Source organism: Dermatophagoides pteronyssinus, unplaced genomic scaffold (genome assembly GCF_027571235.1).
Source record: "Dermatophagoides pteronyssinus isolate colony J.1.1.1.1 unplaced genomic scaffold, Derpt_VIB-CSIC_2022.12 sq0011, whole genome shotgun sequence".
Taxonomy (NCBI): Eukaryota; Metazoa; Arthropoda; class Arachnida; order Sarcoptiformes; family Pyroglyphidae; genus Dermatophagoides; species Dermatophagoides pteronyssinus.
The window spans coordinates 40,208-60,754 of record NW_027461535.1 but is presented as its reverse complement, the minus strand read 5'-3'; the positions used below and the strand labels follow the sequence as shown (position 1 = coordinate 60,754).

General features: G+C 33.9%; 8 protein-coding genes across 8 annotated transcripts; 4 read left to right on the top strand and 4 right to left on the bottom strand.

The window, feature by feature from the left end:
- Nucleotides 1-748: 748 nt before the first annotated feature.
- Nucleotides 749-2,915, bottom strand: LOC113797722 (uncharacterized). The gene has a single exon (XM_027348149.2). The coding sequence runs from the start codon at nt 2,332-2,334 to the stop codon at nt 937-939; it is 1,398 nt and encodes a 465-aa protein (XP_027203950.2). The 5' UTR covers nt 2,335-2,915; the 3' UTR covers nt 749-936.
- Nucleotides 2,916-3,446: 531 nt separating this feature from the next.
- Nucleotides 3,447-5,821, bottom strand: mmy (UDP-N-acetylglucosamine pyrophosphorylase mmy). Its single transcript, XM_075821635.1, has 6 exons — nt 5,664-5,821; nt 5,049-5,323; nt 4,119-4,992; nt 3,869-4,063; nt 3,757-3,780; nt 3,447-3,695 (listed from the first exon to the last, which is right to left on the bottom strand). Exons 2-6 carry the CDS (start codon nt 5,320-5,322, stop codon nt 3,581-3,583), a joined length of 1,482 nt encoding a protein of 493 aa, XP_075677750.1. The 5' UTR covers nt 5,323; nt 5,664-5,821; the 3' UTR covers nt 3,447-3,580.
- A 468-nt stretch (nt 5,822-6,289) lies between these two features.
- Nucleotides 6,290-8,400, bottom strand: Cdc50 (cell cycle control protein 50A). Its single transcript, XM_075821637.1, has 4 exons — nt 7,807-8,400; nt 6,853-7,749; nt 6,618-6,783; nt 6,290-6,548 (listed from the first exon to the last, which is right to left on the bottom strand). The coding sequence occupies exons 1-4, from the start codon at nt 7,856-7,858 to the stop codon at nt 6,500-6,502; spliced, it is 1,164 nt and encodes a 387-aa protein (XP_075677752.1). The 5' UTR covers nt 7,859-8,400; the 3' UTR covers nt 6,290-6,499.
- A 131-nt stretch (nt 8,401-8,531) lies between these two features.
- On the bottom strand, nt 8,532-10,550 carry LOC113797719 (peptidyl-prolyl cis-trans isomerase G-like). The gene is made up of 5 exons (XM_027348146.2): nt 10,410-10,550; nt 10,033-10,348; nt 9,943-9,972; nt 9,518-9,883; nt 8,532-9,452 (listed from the first exon to the last, which is right to left on the bottom strand). The coding sequence occupies exons 1-5, from the start codon at nt 10,471-10,473 to the stop codon at nt 8,627-8,629; spliced, it is 1,602 nt and encodes a 533-aa protein (XP_027203947.2). The 5' UTR covers nt 10,474-10,550; the 3' UTR covers nt 8,532-8,626.
- A 78-nt stretch (nt 10,551-10,628) lies between these two features.
- Vps36 (vacuolar protein sorting 36) lies at nt 10,629-11,502 on the top strand. Its single transcript, XM_027348152.2, has one exon. It carries the CDS (start codon nt 10,629-10,631, stop codon nt 11,376-11,378), a length of 750 nt encoding a protein of 249 aa, XP_027203953.2. The 3' UTR covers nt 11,379-11,502.
- A 50-nt stretch (nt 11,503-11,552) lies between these two features.
- LOC113797716 (uncharacterized) lies at nt 11,553-16,469 on the top strand. The gene is made up of 4 exons (XM_027348143.2): nt 11,553-11,872; nt 11,938-15,668; nt 15,727-15,949; nt 16,014-16,469. The coding sequence occupies exons 1-4, from the start codon at nt 11,792-11,794 to the stop codon at nt 16,215-16,217; spliced, it is 4,239 nt and encodes a 1,412-aa protein (XP_027203944.2). The 5' UTR covers nt 11,553-11,791; the 3' UTR covers nt 16,218-16,469.
- Nucleotides 16,470-16,657: 188 nt separating this feature from the next.
- LOC113797721 (vesicular inhibitory amino acid transporter-like) lies at nt 16,658-19,020 on the top strand. Its single transcript, XM_027348148.2, has 4 exons — nt 16,658-17,281; nt 17,334-17,987; nt 18,050-18,368; nt 18,431-19,020. Exons 1-4 carry the CDS (start codon nt 16,931-16,933, stop codon nt 18,688-18,690), a joined length of 1,584 nt encoding a protein of 527 aa, XP_027203949.2. The 5' UTR covers nt 16,658-16,930; the 3' UTR covers nt 18,691-19,020.
- Nucleotides 19,021-19,065: 45 nt separating this feature from the next.
- roq (RING finger and CCCH-type zinc finger domain-containing protein roquin) lies at nt 19,066-20,511 on the top strand. Its single transcript, XM_027348150.2, has 6 exons — nt 19,066-19,140; nt 19,179-19,357; nt 19,409-19,580; nt 19,643-19,717; nt 19,771-20,270; nt 20,334-20,511. The coding sequence occupies exons 2-6, from the start codon at nt 19,222-19,224 to the stop codon at nt 20,480-20,482; spliced, it is 1,032 nt and encodes a 343-aa protein (XP_027203951.1). The 5' UTR covers nt 19,066-19,140; nt 19,179-19,221; the 3' UTR covers nt 20,483-20,511.
- Nucleotides 20,512-20,547: the final 36 nt, after the last annotated feature.

Sequence of the window (20,547 nt, the reverse complement as noted above, 5' to 3'; positions counted from 1 at the left end):
GTGTTGACGCCAAATCCTTTAACTGTAGTTTTTTTCGTATACATTTCATTCATTCATTTGTTTAGTATTGTTTTTGTTTAGCCAATTTGATTTGCCTGTTTCCTGTATAAATTACCATTGTTGTTTTGCTAAAAATATTACGCCTTTTTTCGCTTGTTCTTGTTTTTGTTTATTTGGTCAACCATGGTTAGACCTTGAAAAAGTATATATTTTTTTGGTGTTCATTATCATTATCAACACAAAGTTTCACGAACTTTTCAAACAAAAAAGTTATCATTTCTATAATGGATCATTACATGGACAACCTTTTTGCAAATCAGGATCTATAATATGAAATGGAACAGCATAAAATGCAGAGCAAGAGTTTATCGATGATTTTTCCGTTTGTTTATTTACCTTTGCTTACTTTTCTACTTTCCACGACTACGGTGATGATGGTGACCATCCATTTTTCGACTTTCGATGATGATGATGGTGACCAATATTCAAACAGGTCAAGGCAAGATCTCCCGGAAAAATTTTTTATTTTTCATTTTTTTCGGATAAACTTGATAGTTTTTACCTTTTTGAAAATGTATGTCATTCAAAAATCCTTTTCCCTTTTTTCACTGATTTCACAGCCCGATAGATAAAATGAGATAAAACTTTCGTTTATTTTTCCTTATGGTCGTTTGAACAATCGATATTGTACAATCGATACCTGTGTGAAAACCAATTATTTTTTGGGTAAATTTCATAATCGATAAACTTTTGTTGATTTAAAAAACGAAAAATTTATTAACAATCAATAAGGACAACAAATATAATGATGATGGTGGGCAAGGAAAAATGAAAACAAAACAGGACAAAAATGAAATATAAAATATAAATCAAACAATTTGTTCATTTATCCAAAATGGCCAGCCATTTTTCGATGAAAACATTAATATAGCATTATCAAACAAGTTGTTGATGGGAAACATTATCATCATCATCATCAGTATGACCATCGGTGATGGAATTTTTCAAGGACAAAACAATGGCCTCTTCATATGTTGGCAGTCGTTCTTGCGGATGATGATGTTGATTATGATTTTGACAGGTTATAACAGGCATTGTTTGATTGTTGTCGCTGAATACAGTCTCATAATCGGGTAATGATAATAATGAACATGATTGAATTCTTTGGTCATTTTGATCAATTGATGACAAATGATGATTGTTGTTGGAATTGATTTGTCGCCGATGTTGTTCTTGTTCACTGAATCGACGTCTAATTTCATGAATTTCTCGTTGATGCCGAAATAATCGGTGACTTAACGATGATGATGATTTTCTTGTACGAATATAGCAGAAAAGATTGGATATTATGATTGCAATCAATATCAATGGAAATGATTTCACCACAAAACGACAAATATTTATTGTTGAAAGCGGTGATGTTTGTTGTTGACATAGATTTGATTGCCGCTTCGGATTACGAACACCAATGTTGGTAGTAGATTCGTTGTCGCAAATATTATAATTACGGACGCATCCAGTATCATTGTGGTAGGAATATTGGCGAGAACAAATACATCGAGAATTTTTGCATTCCATATTTGATTGTTGAATAAAACAGTCGGATGATGATGCACAAAATTCGCCATACAAATTGATAATTTCATTGCAACGATGTTTGTCACTTGAATCATAATAATATCCGTGAGGACATCGACATCGTTCACGATTACAATAAGCATTTGGAATGGATGCACAATCTCGTTGATTGTCGCAAACAACAGGAGTATCGAATGTTGATGGTATACATTGCGAACGGTTTGCTGCTCGAAATCCTTTTTGACAACGACAACGTCCATATAGTTTGTTGAGCAAATAATTCATATCATCATCGTTGTGAATTTTATTGTAGAAAAACCATTGTTTGAAGGAAGGTGTTTTATTTAAAATTTTTATGGAAAATAAAAATGTTGCCACACAAACTGAATTTTCAATTTGACCACATTCATCCGAATGAATGCAGAGATCACCAAGAAATTTATACGGCAAGCAAGGAATTTCCGGCGATAATCGTACAGGCATGGTTGATGGACATTGACAACGTCCACTTTGCACATCACAGATTAGTTTGAGATCTTTCGAACAGGTTGTGTCATTCATCGATGGTGAAGAACAATTTAACGATAAATCATTCATAAATGTCGATTGATCAATGTTCCTCATGGAAGCTGTTACATTATGATGATGATGATTGGGATCTATAAATAGAAGACATTGTATAAAGAGGAGGTAGTGATATATCGATGGAAATTGTTTAAAATGCCAAAATACAAAGCGAATGATTAGCTTCAACATGTTTGGTTTGTTTGTTTAAATGGTTTGTTCATTTGATTTGAATCATTGCTATAATTAATCACAAATGATGATCAGGAAAATTTCCTCCTCATAGGAATCAATCAGTTCGGATCGAATCGCATTTGATGCTTATGATGATGATGATCCACATTTTCCTCACAGATCTCTTATCTTGTGATACAATATCGGTCAAAAAATTATCATCATCATTATGATCAGTTGTCATCGAATGCAAAAAGTTTTGAAAAATATCGTCATCATGCAAAAAAATCAGCAGCAATTATAGTTGACAACAAGTATCATTTATTTGTGTTCAAATCCTAGACATCATGGTTGAATGATTCGATCTTGTTTAATAATCAATAAATGGAGAAAACATACTATGCCTGTATCCATGGATTTTTTCAAATCAAAAAAATATAGACGACCTTTTTTCGAAAAGCAAATCACATCAGGTATAAAGACTCTTTTTTTCTTTCATTCCATAAAAAAATCTAAACACAAACAACAACGGTTGTTTTTAAATGTTAACAAATAATTAATATATTTGACAATAAGCAAAAGAGAAACAAATTGAACAGAAAAAACTAGTTTCTATCAACAACAATGATGGAATTTGTATCAAATAGAATAATAAAGTCCAATAGATTCGTTGTTTGATTTGTGGTTAGCAATTTGTATTTGAACAAAATCAATGAAAATGAATGAAAACGATAACGACAAACAAAGAGAAATTCATATTAAAAACTTTGACGTAGTTTCAAACTGCAAGATAATGCCACCACTCATATCACACTGTAGACAATGATGGTGGTTTTTCTTTTCTTTCTTTCAATTGATTTTTTAAACTGAAAAAAACAAAATTGAATTTTTGATTCGACCAAATAGATTTGGGAAAAACTAAAAGAGAAATGGGCAAATCTCTTTTCTTTTCCTGTTGTGTTTAAAAATGGTTGATCAATTCATCGCGATTGATCGATCACGCTATTCGATTGAGAGAGAAACTTTTCCTCATTGAGCCATTAATATTGGCAACAACAATAAATTTTAAACAAAAATATAGCCATTATTATATGTCAAGGTGTACAAACAACTAAACAACACCATCATCATCAACACCAAACCAACATTAATTTATTTAATTTTAATTTTTTCATGATCACCATCAACTTCAACATTATTGATTTGTTTGAAAAAATACATTGGATTAATAAAATAGTAATTGAACCTTCAAATCAAAACAATTCTAGCTTAAAATGACAGGAGTCGATAATGTTTTACCGTTGACCAAATCCAACAGATTTTCATCTTCATACGATATTAATGGTGATATTTCACAGACAACTTGATTCGAATATTTGCTGTAAAGGGATTAGTTCAAGGAGATGGTTAATAAATTGATATTCTCAATTGAATGATTACCTTTTGTCAGTGGTTAACACAGGACTGTAAACAATTTAAAGGAATCGTCATAGTGAAAATAAAGGAAAATTTTTTTTGGTTAAAAAATCAAAGACATTATCAAGAAACAAACCTTAACGGTAACGGAACTGGTTGTCCATTCTGACCATCAATGATTTTGGCACCAGCTTTAAGCAAATATCTTTGATGAAGATTATACAATGATAAACGTGCTGTTGTCGGTGTATCACTAATAGCTTGATCATTGTTTTTCAATGGAGAAAATTCATCTTCACGAATCACTTGCCAGACGGCAAATTTATCCTCACTGAATTTTGAAATAAAATTTGTTTAAAAAAGATTAAGCGATTCAAGTGACTTACTCAACGAATCGGAATACATCGAAAATGAATTTTTCCAATTTGATTCCATTCGGTTTGTCTGGTTGTATCGGGCGACCTTCACCATCAACATAGGGAATCTTTTTTTTAGCCAAATGATAAGGAAGTTCATCGTAACGAACTTTTTCCCGAAGAAATTTCAGCGTAAAATAATGATTACAAATGTTGCCAGCATTGAACATCAATCGACCATCCGCACCACGTTGTTGAGATATTTCTTCTGAAAGTTCACTATATTCAACAACTTGATAACGACCGCCAACTTTACAAATAACACCAACAGCTTCATTGGGATTCATTTTTTCCACTGCTTTTGCACCACATTCAACATTTTTGGTCGCACAATAACCAATGAATACTGGATCAGCAACTTTGACCAGAATATTATCCACGCAATAAGCATGGATGTGGTGGATACCACGTTGTTGCATATCATTTAGAATTCCTTTTTTACTGATCGCTTCATACAGACCACCATTACCATTTGGTGCCCGCGCCAATTTGAACATTTGTTTGAGAATGATTTTACCATCCAAAGTAAAACAAGGAATATTATCCTGTTCGAAAAACATGATGTTTTTTTCATCCAAACCAAAATAACTGTTTTTCTTGAAGAATTCAATCGTTGAGTTGAGTGTATGCTCCGAAGCCATAATATACCATGGAATTATAGCCTGGGATTTTCCAGCCATTTTTTGCAGCCTATAAATTCGTTCAGCCTGAATTTGAAACAGAGTTTTATGCGAAGCTAATCCTAAATCGAACATTCCTTTGGGTAAACTGGAACCAAGTCGTGTTCCTTGACCCCCGGCTAACAGCAAAACAGCAACTTTACCTTTGGATATTTCTTCCAGACCTGTACCGATTGATTGATTGCTTGGTGAATAGGAAACATTTTTTATTTTTACTCACCAAGTTGACGATATTTTTCAATCAGTTCGGGTGATGTTTGACGGATATCTTGTTGAATTTTGGCATCTAATGGTTGCAATTGTTGTTCAATCGATTCAATCAAATGATCAGAATTTTTAAAATACTCATCACGACATAAGGATTGAAAATCAACCGAATTGATATCATCGATCAGTTGTTTGTTTTGTTCGAGAGAATTTCGGTCGAAAAATTGTAGCAAATGTTGTTGGCCATATTTTTGAAGCAAATTTTTTACATCATCGTTAAGGGCCATTCTTTTGGTGAAAAAACGAAACAAAATGAAATAGATTATAAAATATACAAGCAATCTAATGATGAATCTATCTGAATCACTCAATCTATCTGAATCTAAATGTTAAATGTGGAATAACGGTATTTTTTCTGCCAAAGTGAGAGAAAGAGAGATATGGCAGAGATAGACAACTAACTAACGGTCAAACAACATAATCAATGAACAAAAGCATCCTTAATTTGTTGTGTTGACCAGATACAGGTTTTTCTTCGAAAAATGCCAAAACAGGATCAAACATTATCATATGAATGAAAGATGGCCAGACAAACATTGTTTGACGAAATCGAAAATGCAAAACATACTTGATAAAGAAGAAATGATTCGTTTTGGGCTATGCTACAGTGATATCAAGTTTGAAATGATGAGGATGATTTCAAAAAATAAATCTTTATATAAAAATAATGCTCATCCAAAATCAAAATCATCATTGCAAATATTGAATAGATGATTGTAATATAGACACATTTGCAGATATTAATATGGCTAATATAATCCATTATTATTACAACAATGATGATGTTGTCATCGAATTTATCATTTATAATAATTATATTGATCATCAGTCATCATCATTTTTATCGAAAATCAATCGATTTGTTGTTGACAAATTTTTCTTGACTGTTTGTTTTTGATCAATTGTTGCATGTAATCACATTAATCCAATCACACAATTGATTGTTGTGTGTGTGTGTTTGGTACATGGAAATCGATGAGCTATCAAATCATCAATAAAAAAGTAATGTTCAATAAAATTAATTAATTTTTAGCCGTTTGCAAACATCCACCTGAGAATATTGATTGACATGAATCATGATTTGTGCGCAATGATCACGAATTTGTTCATAGAATCAAAGTCTATTTAGGCCCAAGAGAACTTGTGATGGTTCAAATAGGCTCTTCGAATTAGAATTAATAAAATCGAATATGATTGATGGAAAGATAACAAGTAATTTTTTATTTTAATGAAATATATTTGCATTTTGAATAAAAGAGAAAAAATAAGGATGATAACATCATCATCATCATCCAATTCAATCAATAATAGATGATAAGGATATTTGTTAATACAACAAGATTAAGAATTATAGACAATGATTTTCTAGATTCAGCATGATGAGGAACACCGTTGCTATCGACATCAATTGAGGAACGGGGTCTGTGATGTAATGTTTAAATTGTCTGAAGAACTGTTTGGTTTGTTTGCACAATAATCAAATCATTAGATTAGATAAGACTTTTTGATGGTGGATACAAACCTTGGACTAAATTTTTTATGGATTATCAGAAATAATCCGGATAGCAGCAATGCTGTCAAACCAACTAATATGTAAACAGCGCCAATGAACGGATTACGTCCACCAAGCCATGATGTATTTGAAATAATGAATCGTTTTTTACCCTTAAATCCGGCAACAGGAAAATCTATTGTTGCAATAAAGAATGATTGATTTTGTTCAGACTGATATAATAACATTGGTAATGGGTGCTTACTGTATTGGATATGCAGTCGATATTTGCCTTTAGGTAATCCCTCCTGATAACTAACATCCTTCTCATTGATATCGTGGCGGATTCGTGCATACAATTTACGAAAAGTTGGAAAGGCAGCCGTACGCATCCACACAATAAGACCTTCATTTTGTAGACCATTATCATTGGGATCACTAGGATCAAGATCGTAAACATGACGAGGCCAATTTACTGGATGAAGTGTGCCATTGAAAGCAGCAGCTAGATTATTCAATCCTTTTGGCATGGGTGGATTTTTGAATTTATTCCTATCAGTTGCCCATGCTATTCCGGTTTTGATTAATGGAACTTCATTATAGGTAGGATTATTACTGGCATCATGAACCAAACGTTCCAATTGAAATGTATCATTGAAAAGACTATTGGCTATAGCACCACATGGTATGATTGGTTTCAATATTCCATCATTGGGATCGATACGATGTGCAAATGGGGAACATTCACGGCCGGCACGTATATGACCAAGAAGTTGATAATCATCACGGGATTTTACATAACGTCGATGATTTTGATAGAAATTTGTTAAACCATAATAAATGAATACATCACGACGATAATCGGCATCAAGTTCCAAATTCACCATACAGCTACAATTTCCAGTAGGATTTTTAGCTAAAAATTCCGAACAAAGTGTTGCGGGAGGAGATACTGTTGAATTGCGAGGAATGTGTGGGGTGATTTGACTCCGTTCACATGATGTATAATCGATTTCTAATTCCTGAACTTGATACGATGAGATCAATAGACCAATTCCTACCGGTATGAATGCAACTCCAATCAAAAAGAATGTAGGTAATACTGTTCCAACCGTCAGAATTGGCTGCCAAGCCGATAATTTTTGTTGCTTGAATGCACTATCTTCATTTCAAAGAAATGGTTAATCATTAATCCAGCTTCAAGGGCATAACAACTTACTTGATGGTTTTTGACTATTTGGTTGTTCAATCGGAACAATATTATTCGACATTTTTGTATCATTCGAATTCGAATGGTTAGCTTTTCGAGGTATTTTTAAATGAAAAAAATTGCAGAATTTTTCGTAGTTAACTCAAATCACATTAAAAACAACAACAATAAAAAATGTATTAAAATGCAACAACAATAAAAGATTCGATAGAAAATCAACAAATATTGTTTTTGAGTGAAATTAAATTATTTACTGGAGATGATTGCTATTTGGGCTTGGTCGAATCGTTTCATTGAAATTATTCTTTCAACCACCAATTTCACTGTCAAAACACAATTGTCGGGACCCAAACGATATAAAAGGAAAAATCATCGAAACCAACAAAAATTGCGATTGCGTTCTTGAAAACATTTGTCAAAATATGAAAATATTATAACCAAGGGTAACCCAAAATATAAAGGTATTTTTTCAGAATGAAAGTCAACCCAAAACCAGTTGGATTTTTTTGGGTGTGTTCGTCGAATTTTTTCTGCTGGATCGATAAGCCAAATTGCTTTTTGGACACCATTAATACGGCACGCATATAAAGGTGCTATAAATGAAACGAAAATGTTATTTTCTTTATTTGGATCTTGCTTAATCAAATGAACATCGAATAAAGAAACTTTACGGGAAAAATAACATTGAGTATTCAGATAATGATGAAGGAAAAGTTTTCTGGAAAATGAACAAATTAAATAAAAATGAATTTTTAATATTCGAATGCAGATTTGATTCAAGTGCAAACAAATGCTTGGTTTGTAAAAACATGAATGAATGAACATTTTTTTAGGTTTTCAATTCGATTGCTTTTTGCAATTTGTTGGCGGTGTTGATATCGTTTGATTCATTTTGCTGTAAATCCTGTGGATGATTTTCTTTTTCTATTGATTTTCGAGATTGTCTGTGTTTTGAATTGGAATTGGGTTTTTCCGATACTGATGAAGGTGGTGGTGATGGAAATTCTCGAAATTTTCTTTTATGTCTGCCATTTTTGTCATCCATTTTTCTATCTTGATATTTTATTGGACTTGAACTTCGTGAACGATGACGATCGTCATTTCGATTTTTTCGTTTAGAATGATCATCATGCTCATTATTTCTGCTTTCACGATGGTGATGACGATGACGACGATGATGTCGTTCATTTGAACGTGAACGAGAACTTCTTTGACGACTTTTATCCTTTTCAGAATCCCGTTTTTTCGCACGATCCATATCGGATATTATCTGTTTCCATGGCCGAAGTTTTGATTGTTCAGCCCGCCAATATGGTGGTGTTTCACTTCTACGCCATCTTCGTGAAGAATATGAGGACCTGCGATAACGATGATGATCATCATCGTCAGGTGTTGGTGTACGATATCGAACTGAACCACGACCTTTGATTTTCCGTCCCGAACGTGTATATAAAATACGTCTTTCATATGATCGGTTATTATTTGACGAGGATTCTAGGGAACGACTTTTTCTAGATGGTTCTTCTTTATCTTTGTTTTTGATAACTGTTTCGTTTGTGGAAGAAGGAGCTGGTCGAAAACTTCGTTGCAAAAAACGATTCTGTGGTACTTCGGGTATTTCATCCGGATCAATACGAACTGAATATTTTGGATTGCTAAACGAAAAGATTGATTGATGATTAAATGAATTGAAAATATGATGAATAGAAAAAAAACTTACAATAAAGAAATACTGTTTTCAGTTTCAGTTTTCGTACTATCACCATTATCTGCATGTTGTTGATCTGTTGTTTCTTGTGAAGAATCTTCCGATTCAGAGCTGCTACTTGAACTGCTGCTGCTGCTTGAACTTGAATCCGAACTTGTATCATCTGAATCATCATCACTATCATTTTTTCGTTTTTTATGGCTTCGTTTTTTGGCTTTCAAAGTTTTCGTCGGTTTCGGCTTGATTTGTGGTACTAATTCACCGCAATTTGATATGCAAACTGATACTGCAGGGCGACTTTGTTTATCGACTGGTTGCTGGGCGATTCGCATTACAACATCTTGGCCAACGATTACATGACCAAATACAACATGAACGCTATTTTAAAAAAATTGCTATAAAAACGAATTTCGATTACCCAGATCAAAGTAACTTACCCATCAAGATGCGGTGTTGGTACAAGGGTTCTAAATTTAAAAAAAATGATAACAAAATTAGGTTGTTGAAAGTATAGTTACATCACTTACATGAAAAATTGAGAACCATTTGTATTTGGTCCACGATTTGCCATCGACAACAGAAATGGTCGATCATGTTTATGTTCAAAAGATTCATCGTTGAATGTGCCACCGAAAATACTTTCACCACCTTTACCATTGTTTTGGGAGAAATCTCCACTTTGTATCATAAATCCGTTGATTATACGATGAAAATTAACATTTTTATAATGTAAAGGTTTTCCAGTCAATCGTCCGATGCCTGATTCCCCTGTGCAAAGTGCTTTGAAATTTTCACATGTTTTCGGACATGTTTCATTGAATAATTCGAAAATAATCCGACCGGCTATCAAAATGTCAAAATGATTAAATCATAAACAAAACAAACGACAATCAAAAAAACATACCATTTTCACCGTCGATCGAGATGTCAAAAAAACAACGTGGCCGTAATTTTTTCAATTTAACCATGGTTATTATTTGATCGGATCAAAATCCAAAATTAAAGTCGAAAATTACCCAATTTGACCAATTCGAATGGAATTGTGGCTCACTGCACGCAGCGTCACGCTCTTTGTTAAAGGCTTTCCATAGAAATATCAATGAATTGAACAGCTTTTCTTCGAATGAATTCTTTCGAAATAAAAATGGACAAGAAAAAATATCGGCAAGGAATCGGTGGAATTGAACGAAAAATTCAAGATCAACATGAAGAAACAAGTCGAAACATTGATGGTGCATTTCAAGACCTGAAAAATTTAATGTCATTTTTAGAAGAAATGGTGAAACTGTCCAATAGTATTAAAGATAAATTGAAGGAAAAAGGCAATGAAATATCATCAGATGAAACTATTCTCTTCAAATCTTACCTATTAAGTCTTGGTGTTGATGATGATATTGAAGATCCGGTGAAACGAAGCAAATATCGTAGTGATAATAAATACTATCAAGATTTGGGTCGACAAGTTGCTAAAATTATCAAACCATTAGCCAAGTCGAAAGGTGGCCAAATTTCATTGCCCGAAGTATATTGTGCTTATAATCGTTCGCGTGGATTTTCACTAATTTCACCCGAAGATTTATACAATGGATGTTCGACAATGGAGAAACAAAATCTGGGAATGAAAATAGTGAAATATCCTAGCGGTCTAATCACGTTGCAATGTGATGATTTTGATCAGAATTATATAAACAATCAGATAGTTGACATGTTCGATCAGCATGAAAATCTTACACCACAAGAATTTGCAATCAAAGTAGATATTTCCGTTGCATTGGCACGTCAACGTTTAATTGAATCGGAAAAATTCGGCATAGTTTGTCGTGATGAAAGTATACAAGGATTAAGATTTTATCCAAACAAATTTGCCGATTGATTAATGATTTTTTATATAGAATGATGATGATGATCAGTAAATGAATTTTATTATTATTTTTGATTAAAAATTAAAATCAAAGTTAATTTGTTTTTATAAAATTCGATTAAAAAAAACTTGGAAACGTTGTTTGCGTATAACCCCAAGGTAGAGTTTTGTTTGGAAAAATAATTTGATGTCGTCAGTGTTTTGATTTAATTTGATTCTCGAAAACCCCATAAAAAGCATATTACCTTAATGATATTGATGATATTTCAAAATCAATGTTGTGCAATCAAATGTGATCATCTATTCGATGGATTTTATGTCAACACTGTAGGAACAATCTACTTTTATTAAATTTCATTCTTGCTGAAGCTATTCAAAATCAACATTTGTCTCTCTACATTGTTGCTTAATCGACCGAATTGATAATGTTCAAAGCATTGAAGGAAAAAGTATCGAATGAATATGAAAAAGCCAAAGTGAATATACAATCACAGGCATTGAATTTGGTATGATTATTTGGATTTGTTTGATTGTTTGGAAATTTGATTTCAATTCCCTTTATTTTGATCAGGTTAATAATGGAACCATCAATACAGTTACAGATAAATTGAGCGATTTCAAATCTATAACTGAAACAACATCATCCACATCATTGTCGTCGGCACTACAACAGCAAGAAAGTGTTTCGTCTCAAACACCGACTATGACGCATTCGAAAACATTTGATAATAGTAGTGGTAGTGGCCAGAAATTGAACGATAATCCCGAATTCAGTCTAGTCGATCTTGATGATGATCAAAATGATAAATTAAAACCATTACAATCCTCATCATCAACAACACCGACAACGTCGTCGACAATGAAGCAAACCACCGATTCGAACAGTGACAATGAATCGAATTCATTTTTCAAAACGAAATTCTCCAATTTTGTCAGTAATTTATCGCAAAATTTTTCCATTCCACAATCAGATAGTGAATATGAATCTGAATCGAGTGTCCGTAATATGGATAATATTAGTAAAGAACAGTTGATTGATCTATGTGTTCGCTATAAAGACCGTAGCCGTAAATATCGTGAACGTTGGACCGAAGTTGTGAAAGCATATAGAGAAACTGTTGAAGAAAAAGATAAACTAAAAACAGTGCTTACCGAAACACAGGATAAAGCAATTCGGCGTATGAACGAATTGAAAGAACAATGTTCACTGGAGCAGGAAGCAAAACGGCATTTGGAAGAAAATCTGCGCGTTGTGATTGAAGAAAAAGAAGAACAGATTAAAGTTTTGCAACAACAATTCGAAGTATTAAATGTTGAAAAGAATTCTCAATCGGCTGGCGATAATGATCAACAGGATGATCGACAGGAATTACTAGCACGAATCGAACGACAAGAATCATTGCTTGCCAAATGTAATGAATCATTGAAATCGAATAAAGCAAAATTGGATTCGGTTATGAAAGAAAATGAATCACTCTTAATGTCGAAACAAGAAGTGGCAAAATTGCGAGAAGAAATTGAGCAGCTACGTCGTCTAAAAGATTCGGCAAGTGAATCATTCACAGAAGCTAAACAACGTCTGCACGATGAATTGGAATCGAGGAAAATCATCATCAAAGAGCTTAAAGATCAACTGGAAAAACGAACCGCAGAATCAAAACACAGACTAGTGGAATTGAAAGCAAAAAACGAAACGATCAAAGGATTACAGGAAAAATTGGCTAAGGATGAACGAGAACGATCAAAATGTGTTGATAAAAATATGGAAGAATTGGAGCAAATACGAAAAGAACTGATTATGTTACGTGATGAAAATAAAACGCTCAAAACAACATCGAATGATGTTCAACAAATGGAATGTCGTTGGAAAGCAGCCCAAGAAGAATTGATTCAGTTAACGGAAATGACTACCAAACAACGGCAATCACTTGAACAACAATTGGCTGAAAGGGAAGTTCAATTGCAAAATTCTCTCGATCAAATCGATACTTTACAGAAAAAGGTTGATGATATTGATCGAACTGAACAAGAGCTTAGAATTGCTTGTGAACAGAAATCCCAGTTGGAAACTGATAATCAACAATTATTGATACAATTACAAAGTTTAGAGCAACAAATGGTGCAATTGCAATCAAAATCAATCGATCTTCAATCAGGTGATGATCAACAACCGGACGAAGAATTGAATCAACTAAAAGCACAACTTGAACAACAATCGCAAGAAATCAATAGAATTAATGAATTGATTTCGGAAAAAGACGTTGAAATTGATTCGCTAAAAACAAAACTGAATCATTTTATCAATGAAAATGATCAGCTTAAAAAAGAAAACAATGAAAAACAGCAAACTATTCAGCAATTGGATTCAAATCTAGATAAAAAGACAAAAGCCACAGAAGTTACTAAAAAATTGATACAAAAACTGCGCAACGATATCGAATCTCTACAGCAAACGATTAATTTATTACAGCAAAAAAATGAACAAATTAATCAGGATAATACTTTGCTTCGCGGTCATTCGCTAAAATTGAAAAATCAATTTTTCAAACTTTTACAATCCCATTTCAACGATATGAATATCGAAGAAACGACAACCATTGATGAACTTTTAATGCATTTCGAATCCGGTTGCCGTCAAATTATTGAAGAGAATAATAATCTCAAATTGAAAATTGATCAACTATCCACTGAAAGTGATTCACAAAATCTTGATCTCCGAAAGCAAGTTGAAACATTGTTATCGGAACGGAAAAATCTTGAAGATGAATGCAGTCGATTGCAAAATATTCAAACGGAATTGAATGATATAAGAAAAACAGCCGAACAACGTCGGGAACAAATCGATGAATTGCGAATACGGGAATCACAATGGAATAATGAAGCGGCGAAACTTCGAAATGATCTTAAAGATCAGAAAAAGGAACTAAAAGCCAAGACAAATCAATTACAAGAACAATGTCAATTTCTAATACAAATACAGGATAATTTGGCCAAAAAAGAACAAGAAATCGAAGCAATGAAAGTGGAATTAGATAATGTACGATCCAACAGCAATAACAATACGGAAGAAATCGATAAACAACTCAAATCACAACGTCAACAAAATGAACAATTAGTCGGGGAATTGGCCGAAATGAGAGCACAAAATGCATCGTATCTGGAAGAAATTTCCAAAATTAAATCGAACGCTAAAGATATTCTGGAATCAAAACAAAAACTAAAAGATGTGTTGCAAACAACAGAATCACAGTTGAAAAGCGTTAAACAAGAAACTCAACGACAACAACAGCAAAATCAAGATCAAACGATTCGAATCCAGAAGTTAATGGCAGAAATTGATGCTATGACCGAAGCTCGTAAACAATTGGAAAAAACAGTTTGTCAACTAGAAGATTCGCTAAAGCATAAAGAACAAAATGAAAAATCATTATCAGCTAAAATTAAACAATTTGAAGATAAATCCGTCGGCGAACAGAATCGAATCAAAACGGTACAGGAAAATTTGCGAAAAAGTCGAGATCAGATAGTCGAACTGGAAGAGAAACTTCAAGCCAGAAATGTTTGTGAACAAGAACTCCGCACCGAAGTTATCCTATTGGAAGAGAAACTAAAATCCAGTGTTAAAAATGAACGAGAATTGAAGGAAGATGTTAAATTGAACGAAGAATTGAATCAATCACTTAAAGATGAATTGCATAAAGAAAAATGTCAAATGAAAGAATTGAAAATGACTATGGATTCCATGCGTGCTAAGCACGAAGAAACGATCGAATCATTGTATAAACAATTAGAGATACGAGAATCACAATTGGACGAAAGTCTCATGAATGCCACCACCCAGCAAAATTCCACCAACCAGGAGCTAATCAAATCGCGTAATGAATTGAGTAAATTACGTGCGCAAATCGAACAGCTTACCAATGTCAATGATAATTTGGAGAAAACATTGAAAACACTGCAAGATAGCAGTGGGGAACAAGTGGCCAAATTGACCAAACAATTCGAAAATCAAATCGAGACACTGCAAACAACATTGGAAGAGAAGAAACAGGAATTGGCCGAAAAAATGGAGCAATTCGATTCGATCGAAAATCGATTATTGAATGAACATAAAAATTCAATAACATCATTGCAGAATGAAATTAACGAAAAGAATACAGCACTGGAAGAAGTTCATGAATACTACCAACAAAGATTAAAATCAAAGGATAATGAATTGAAGCACTTACACGAACAATTGACCGGTACCGATAGAAACAACTATCAGATCAATGCATTGCAAAATTCCATTCTTCAATATCAGTAAGTATCATTCATTGATTTACCAATCAGTTTTTCTCATCAACTTTCTGGCTTTTAGTGAAGAGAATTTACGTCTGAAAGAATTGGTCAATATGCAACAGCAAGAACAACAACGAAGCAACAATCTAAATAGCAATCATTACAATTCATCGAAAAACAGCAATGATAATGATTCTGATATGGAAAATTGTGCCATACTGGGTGTTCACCTTCCACAACCGACCGAATATGAATATCTTCGAAATATTTTATTCGAATTCATGATTGGACGTGAACCGGTGGTAAGTGTATTCGGTTAATCTTTTGATAGAAATTATTAAAAAATTTATTTTTCATTAACACTAGACGCTGGCTAAGGTAATTGCCGCCGTGATGCGTTTCAATCATGATCAGACACAACAAATAATCCGGAGACAAGAATCGATACATTCATCATCCTCTTCAACAGCATCAACCAATTCGACATCCTCATCGATATCATCATCATCATCGTTGTTGTCTGGTCTAAATCATCATCATCATCAATATTCGGGCCGAATGTCGAAATGAAAATTATTGTGATTCACTTTCCTCACCTTATCATCATCACGTTACCATCAGATTTATTTATCATTCAAATTGAAATTGTATTTTTTCGATTATTTTTTTCTGACACTATACTTTTTTCTGTTGTTGTAAATAACGTTGTGGTCATCGAAGAAGCATGTTGAAATTTTTTTAGATTTTTTGAAATTTGAAAATGAATCATGTGAGAGGAAGGGGAAAAGAAATTATAAACTATTAAATTTGTTGAAATATTTATATCTAACTAAACTAAAATGATGTTTCATTTGGTCTGTTTCACTGGACAATTGAACAGAAACTAAATCTATATAGGGCAAAACTCTGGCCATATAGCATGTGAAGAATGGCTTTGAGGTCACAAGTTTCAGGAACGAGAAATTAAGATTATGCGCATACAAATTGTTGGATTGCTGCTCGTATAATGTATGTTTTTATTATTCTTGAATGATGATGAGTTGAGCTCGACGTTCGATGGTGGTGATGATCATTGATGATCAAACTTTTTTCTTCCACAAATCCGATTGATTGGAAAATGATGTAGCCAAAAAAAAGATACGATTATCTTGCAAAAAAGTCTTCCAAATAAAAAATTGAATCCAACATATCACAAACCACCCTTTCTGATGTGATACAATTGTTACTAGAATCATCGAATATTGTTTGTTTGCAATCAAGTCTTCCATAAATTTCAATTCACAATGAATGATAAAGTATCTAATTTAGTAAATCAGTGGTCATCGTTGAAAGAACGTGTTCGCAGCAAAATTCCTGAATCATGCACCGAAGCTGTGGACAAAATTCGAGGTCGACGAGGTGATGAACATGAAATGGGTACATTTCGCACATTCGAACCAACTAATCAGATGCCAGGCGATGGTGGCTTCAATCAAACCATCGGAAGTGGATTTGTCGAATATCAAGAAGGTGCCAATGGTTATTATGAGGGCCAACAACCACCACCACCACATTTATCATATGATCCGCATACTGGAACTTCGGGCAAAATTAGTGCATGGCAAGCTGGATGGAACATAACCAATGCCATTCAGGTTTGTATTCAGTATTGATTTCTATAATCACTCAAGTTTTGTTTGGTTGCAGGGAATGTTCATCGTTTGTTTACCATACGCCGTGCTACATGGTGGATATTGGGGTGTATTTGTATTGGTGTTTGTAGCGTATATCTGTTTCTATACCGGGCGAATATTGGTACATTGCCTATATGAACCTAATGAACAAGGGCAAATGATCAGAGTTCGCGACAGTTATGTTAAAATAGCCGAAGCATGTTTGGGAGAAAAATATGGCGGCATTCTAGTGAATACGGCACAGATAATCGAATTGTTGATGACATGTATCCTATACGTGGTGTTGAGTGGCGATCTGATGATTGGTTCCTTTCCGGAAGGTGTTATCGATCAACGATCATGGATGATGATATCGACAATGTTATTATTGCCATGTGCATTCCTGACCAATCTACATTCCGTATCGACATTGAGTTTTTGGTGTACGGTTACGCATATCATTTTGAATGTCATCATTTTAGGCTATTGCCTCATTCAGATTGGCGACTGGCAATGGTCCAAAGTGACACTGCGTTTGGATATGGGTACATTTCCGATCACCCTCGGCATTGTTGTATTCAGTTATACATCGCAGATATTTCTTCCCACACTCGAAGGTAATATGCAAAATCCGGATGAATTCGAAGAGATGCTCAAATGGAGCCATATTGCTGCTGGTCTGTCCAAGGTAAATTGACAATGACTGTTCGAATCTGTTCTCTCAATCAGTATCTTTTGTCAAATATGAAGGCATTGTTTGCATTGATCGGATTTCTTACATTCGGCGAAGAAACACAGGACGTCATCACCAACAATCTACCGACTCGTGGTTTTCGTGGTCTGGTCAATCTAACATTGGTGACAAAGGCATTGTTATCATATCCATTGCCGTATTTTGCTGCAGCTAGTCTTATTGAATCGGCGTTATTTCGTAGCCGGCCAACTGAACAACGTCCAGATGGCGAAGGTGATCAACCATTTCCAACTTGTTGGGGGCGAGATAATGAACTTCGGGTTTGGGCTGTTACACTGCGAGTTTTGCTGGTTTTGTTCACCATGTTTATGGCTGGTAAATATGGAAAATATTTAACTATATAAAAAATGTGAATTGAATTCTTTATCCATTGATAGTATCGATACCACATTTCGTTTTATTGATGGGTTTGATTGGCAATTTCACTGGCACAATGTTATCATTTGTATGGCCATGTTATTTTCATATGAAACTTAAGTGGCATACTCTCGACATTCGCCACATTGCTTGGGAAGTGTTCATAATTTGTTGTGGAATACTGTGCGGCATAATTGGCATCATAACTAGCTTTACGGCACTTGTTGAAACCTATCATATACCACTGCCATATCCGGATCAGAATGCTTTGCAAGGATAATGATGACTTTTCCGCAACTATATTTTGTCATTTTGGTTGAACAATTTCGCTTAGACATTTTGCTTTTGATTTGTTTTCGATTGTTAACATATATTATCCACATTTGTAAGTTTGCCTGTTTCAAGTGACGGTGTTAATCAATCAATCATGTAGAATTTGTGTCCATTATCATTCATTGTTCATTCAATGACCATGTCTTCCATCTAATTCATTCATTCATTAATTTATTGTTTTGACTGTTGTTTGTAATTGTTAGAAATATTGTCATGCATTGCAATATTATTATATTTCATTTTCAATTGATGATTAAATAGCAAGTTTTCAAAATTATTTGCCATTTCTTTTCATACAACGCAAGTGATCACAACCAACCAAAAACTACTTGCAACGTATGAATATTCCTTGTTTCGGGTACCATGGACGGAATATTGTGGACCAAATATTTACACATGTGTCTTGCAAATATCTTGCAATATATGTGATTTGCAAATATCATCTTTTTTTGCCCAATTGTAATCTTGGTTCGATATAATGGCTGCTATCAAGAGCCATTCATCATCTGCGAATCAATCAAATTATCGGAAAAAGAATCACCAACATTGCATTGAAATGGAATTGAATGAAAAGATTCAACTTGTATTATCATTGATCAAATCCAATGAATTAGGTTGGTATTTGGTTGTGAGACGTTTTGATTAATCTCTATTGTATCAAATAGAACACTTTTGTCCGCATGCTATTCGCCGGAAAATGTTGGCTTTATCACGTTGTCCACTTGGACCGAATTCATCGGACGATGATCGAATGAAAATAATGCGCACAGTGATTGCTATCGGCAATCGTGTTGCATTCGAATTACTAATCAAACATTCCAATTCACATCGGATCATGTAATTGAATGTCTTGCAAGTCAAACCAAGAAACGGATAATTATCTTTTACTTTACGAACAGATCTAGTCTATGGGTTGCCGTCCGTAATCGTGGTTGCCAATTTCTTGGTCCTGCCATTCAAGAAGAAGTTCTCAAGTAAGACAGCATATTCGGTGAACAAAATTTCAACTTTTTTCATTTGATAACAGACTTGTGATTCTAGCTTTGGGTGATGGAACTCAATTGACGAGAAAAGTTCTGGTTCTGTACATACTGCAAAGGATGGAGAAAATTTACCCGTTACAGGCAACAAAAACATCGGTCGGTCATGTTGTACAGATTCTTTATCGAGCTAGTTGTTTCGAGATTATCAAACGAGAAAGCGAATCATGCCTGATGCAACTGAAAGAACAATACAGAAAATATAATGATCTTAGACGTGAGCACGACGCACAAATCATATCAATGGCGCTTGAATCTGGTATAAGATTATCGCCCGAACAATGGTCATCGTTGCTTTACGGTGATCAACGTCACAAATCAAATATGCAATCAATTATCGATAAACTGAATGCAACAAATGCACCATTCGATCGACTTGTCGATCAACTGGCAAAAACTTTAGCCGAAGAACAAGATTACGTCCACCTAGCCGATACTATCGTCCATTTTAGGCGTTTAGTACAATTTGAACAAAATATCGATGAAGGTAAGGTGGATAAATTATCAACAACTTTTTTGGCTTGAATCTATTTCTTTTTATCGAAAACAGAGAATACCTGTCAGCATTCCAACATTGTTATGGCAGTCGATTCAATAATATTGATTGTAACCAAGATGATTACATTCATATCATATATCTACGACAGAACTGGGAGCTATTCTTTGTACAAAAACCCAATGAAAAATCATTTCATTTAAAATTAATAAAAATCTTACCCTCCCGATGATCTCTGATATTTTCTCTGATTGAAACGATGATTAAA

What these genes read in the sequence shown, in the direction of transcription:
- LOC113797722 (XM_027348149.2), bottom strand. Translation starts at nt 2,334, where the DNA reads ATGTTGAAGCTAATCATTCGCTTTGTATTTTGGCATTTTAAACAATTT.
- mmy (XM_075821635.1), bottom strand. Translation starts at nt 5,322, where the DNA reads ATGGCCCTTAACGATGATGTAAAAAATTTGCTTCAAAAATATGGCCAA. An exon ending in GATGTATTCCGATTCGTTGA is followed by an intron (nt 4,064 to 4,118) that starts GTAAGTCACTTG and finishes TTCAAAATTCAG; the next exon opens with TGAGGATAAATTTGCCGTCT. An exon ending in CCAGTTCCGTTACCGTTAAG is followed by an intron (nt 3,781 to 3,868) that starts GTTTGTTTCTTG and finishes AATTGTTTACAG; the next exon opens with TCCTGTGTTAACCACTGACA.
- Cdc50 (XM_075821637.1), bottom strand. Translation starts at nt 7,858, where the DNA reads ATGTCGAATAATATTGTTCCGATTGAACAACCAAATAGTCAAAAACCA. An exon ending in AAATAGTCAAAAACCATCAA is followed by an intron (nt 7,750 to 7,806) that starts GTAAGTTGTTAT and finishes TTTGAAATGAAG; the next exon opens with ATAGTGCATTCAAGCAACAA. An exon ending in TCGACTGCATATCCAATACA is followed by an intron (nt 6,784 to 6,852) that starts GTAAGCACCCAT and finishes TTGCAACAATAG; the next exon opens with ATTTTCCTGTTGCCGGATTT.
- LOC113797719 (XM_027348146.2), bottom strand. Translation starts at nt 10,473, where the DNA reads ATGGTTAAATTGAAAAAATTACGGCCACGTTGTTTTTTTGACATCTCG. An exon ending in CCAACACCGCATCTTGATGG is followed by an intron (nt 9,884 to 9,942) that starts GTAAGTTACTTT and finishes TTTTTAAAATAG; the next exon opens with CGTTCATGTTGTATTTGGTC. An exon ending in GAAAACAGTATTTCTTTATT is followed by an intron (nt 9,453 to 9,517) that starts GTAAGTTTTTTT and finishes CTTTTCGTTTAG; the next exon opens with CAATCCAAAATATTCAGTTC.
- Vps36 (XM_027348152.2), top strand. Translation starts at nt 10,629, where the DNA reads ATGAATTCTTTCGAAATAAAAATGGACAAGAAAAAATATCGGCAAGGA.
- LOC113797716 (XM_027348143.2), top strand. Translation starts at nt 11,792, where the DNA reads ATGTTCAAAGCATTGAAGGAAAAAGTATCGAATGAATATGAAAAAGCC. An exon ending in AATCACAGGCATTGAATTTG is followed by an intron (nt 11,873 to 11,937) that starts GTATGATTATTT and finishes TATTTTGATCAG; the next exon opens with GTTAATAATGGAACCATCAA. An exon ending in AATTCCATTCTTCAATATCA is followed by an intron (nt 15,669 to 15,726) that starts GTAAGTATCATT and finishes TCTGGCTTTTAG; the next exon opens with TGAAGAGAATTTACGTCTGA.
- LOC113797721 (XM_027348148.2), top strand. Translation starts at nt 16,931, where the DNA reads ATGAATGATAAAGTATCTAATTTAGTAAATCAGTGGTCATCGTTGAAA. An exon ending in ACATAACCAATGCCATTCAG is followed by an intron (nt 17,282 to 17,333) that starts GTTTGTATTCAG and finishes GTTTGGTTGCAG; the next exon opens with GGAATGTTCATCGTTTGTTT. An exon ending in GTTCACCATGTTTATGGCTG is followed by an intron (nt 18,369 to 18,430) that starts GTAAATATGGAA and finishes ATCCATTGATAG; the next exon opens with TATCGATACCACATTTCGTT.
- roq (XM_027348150.2), top strand. Translation starts at nt 19,222, where the DNA reads ATGGCTGCTATCAAGAGCCATTCATCATCTGCGAATCAATCAAATTAT. An exon ending in GATCAAATCCAATGAATTAG is followed by an intron (nt 19,358 to 19,408) that starts GTTGGTATTTGG and finishes TGTATCAAATAG; the next exon opens with AACACTTTTGTCCGCATGCT. An exon ending in ATTCAAGAAGAAGTTCTCAA is followed by an intron (nt 19,718 to 19,770) that starts GTAAGACAGCAT and finishes ATTTGATAACAG; the next exon opens with ACTTGTGATTCTAGCTTTGG.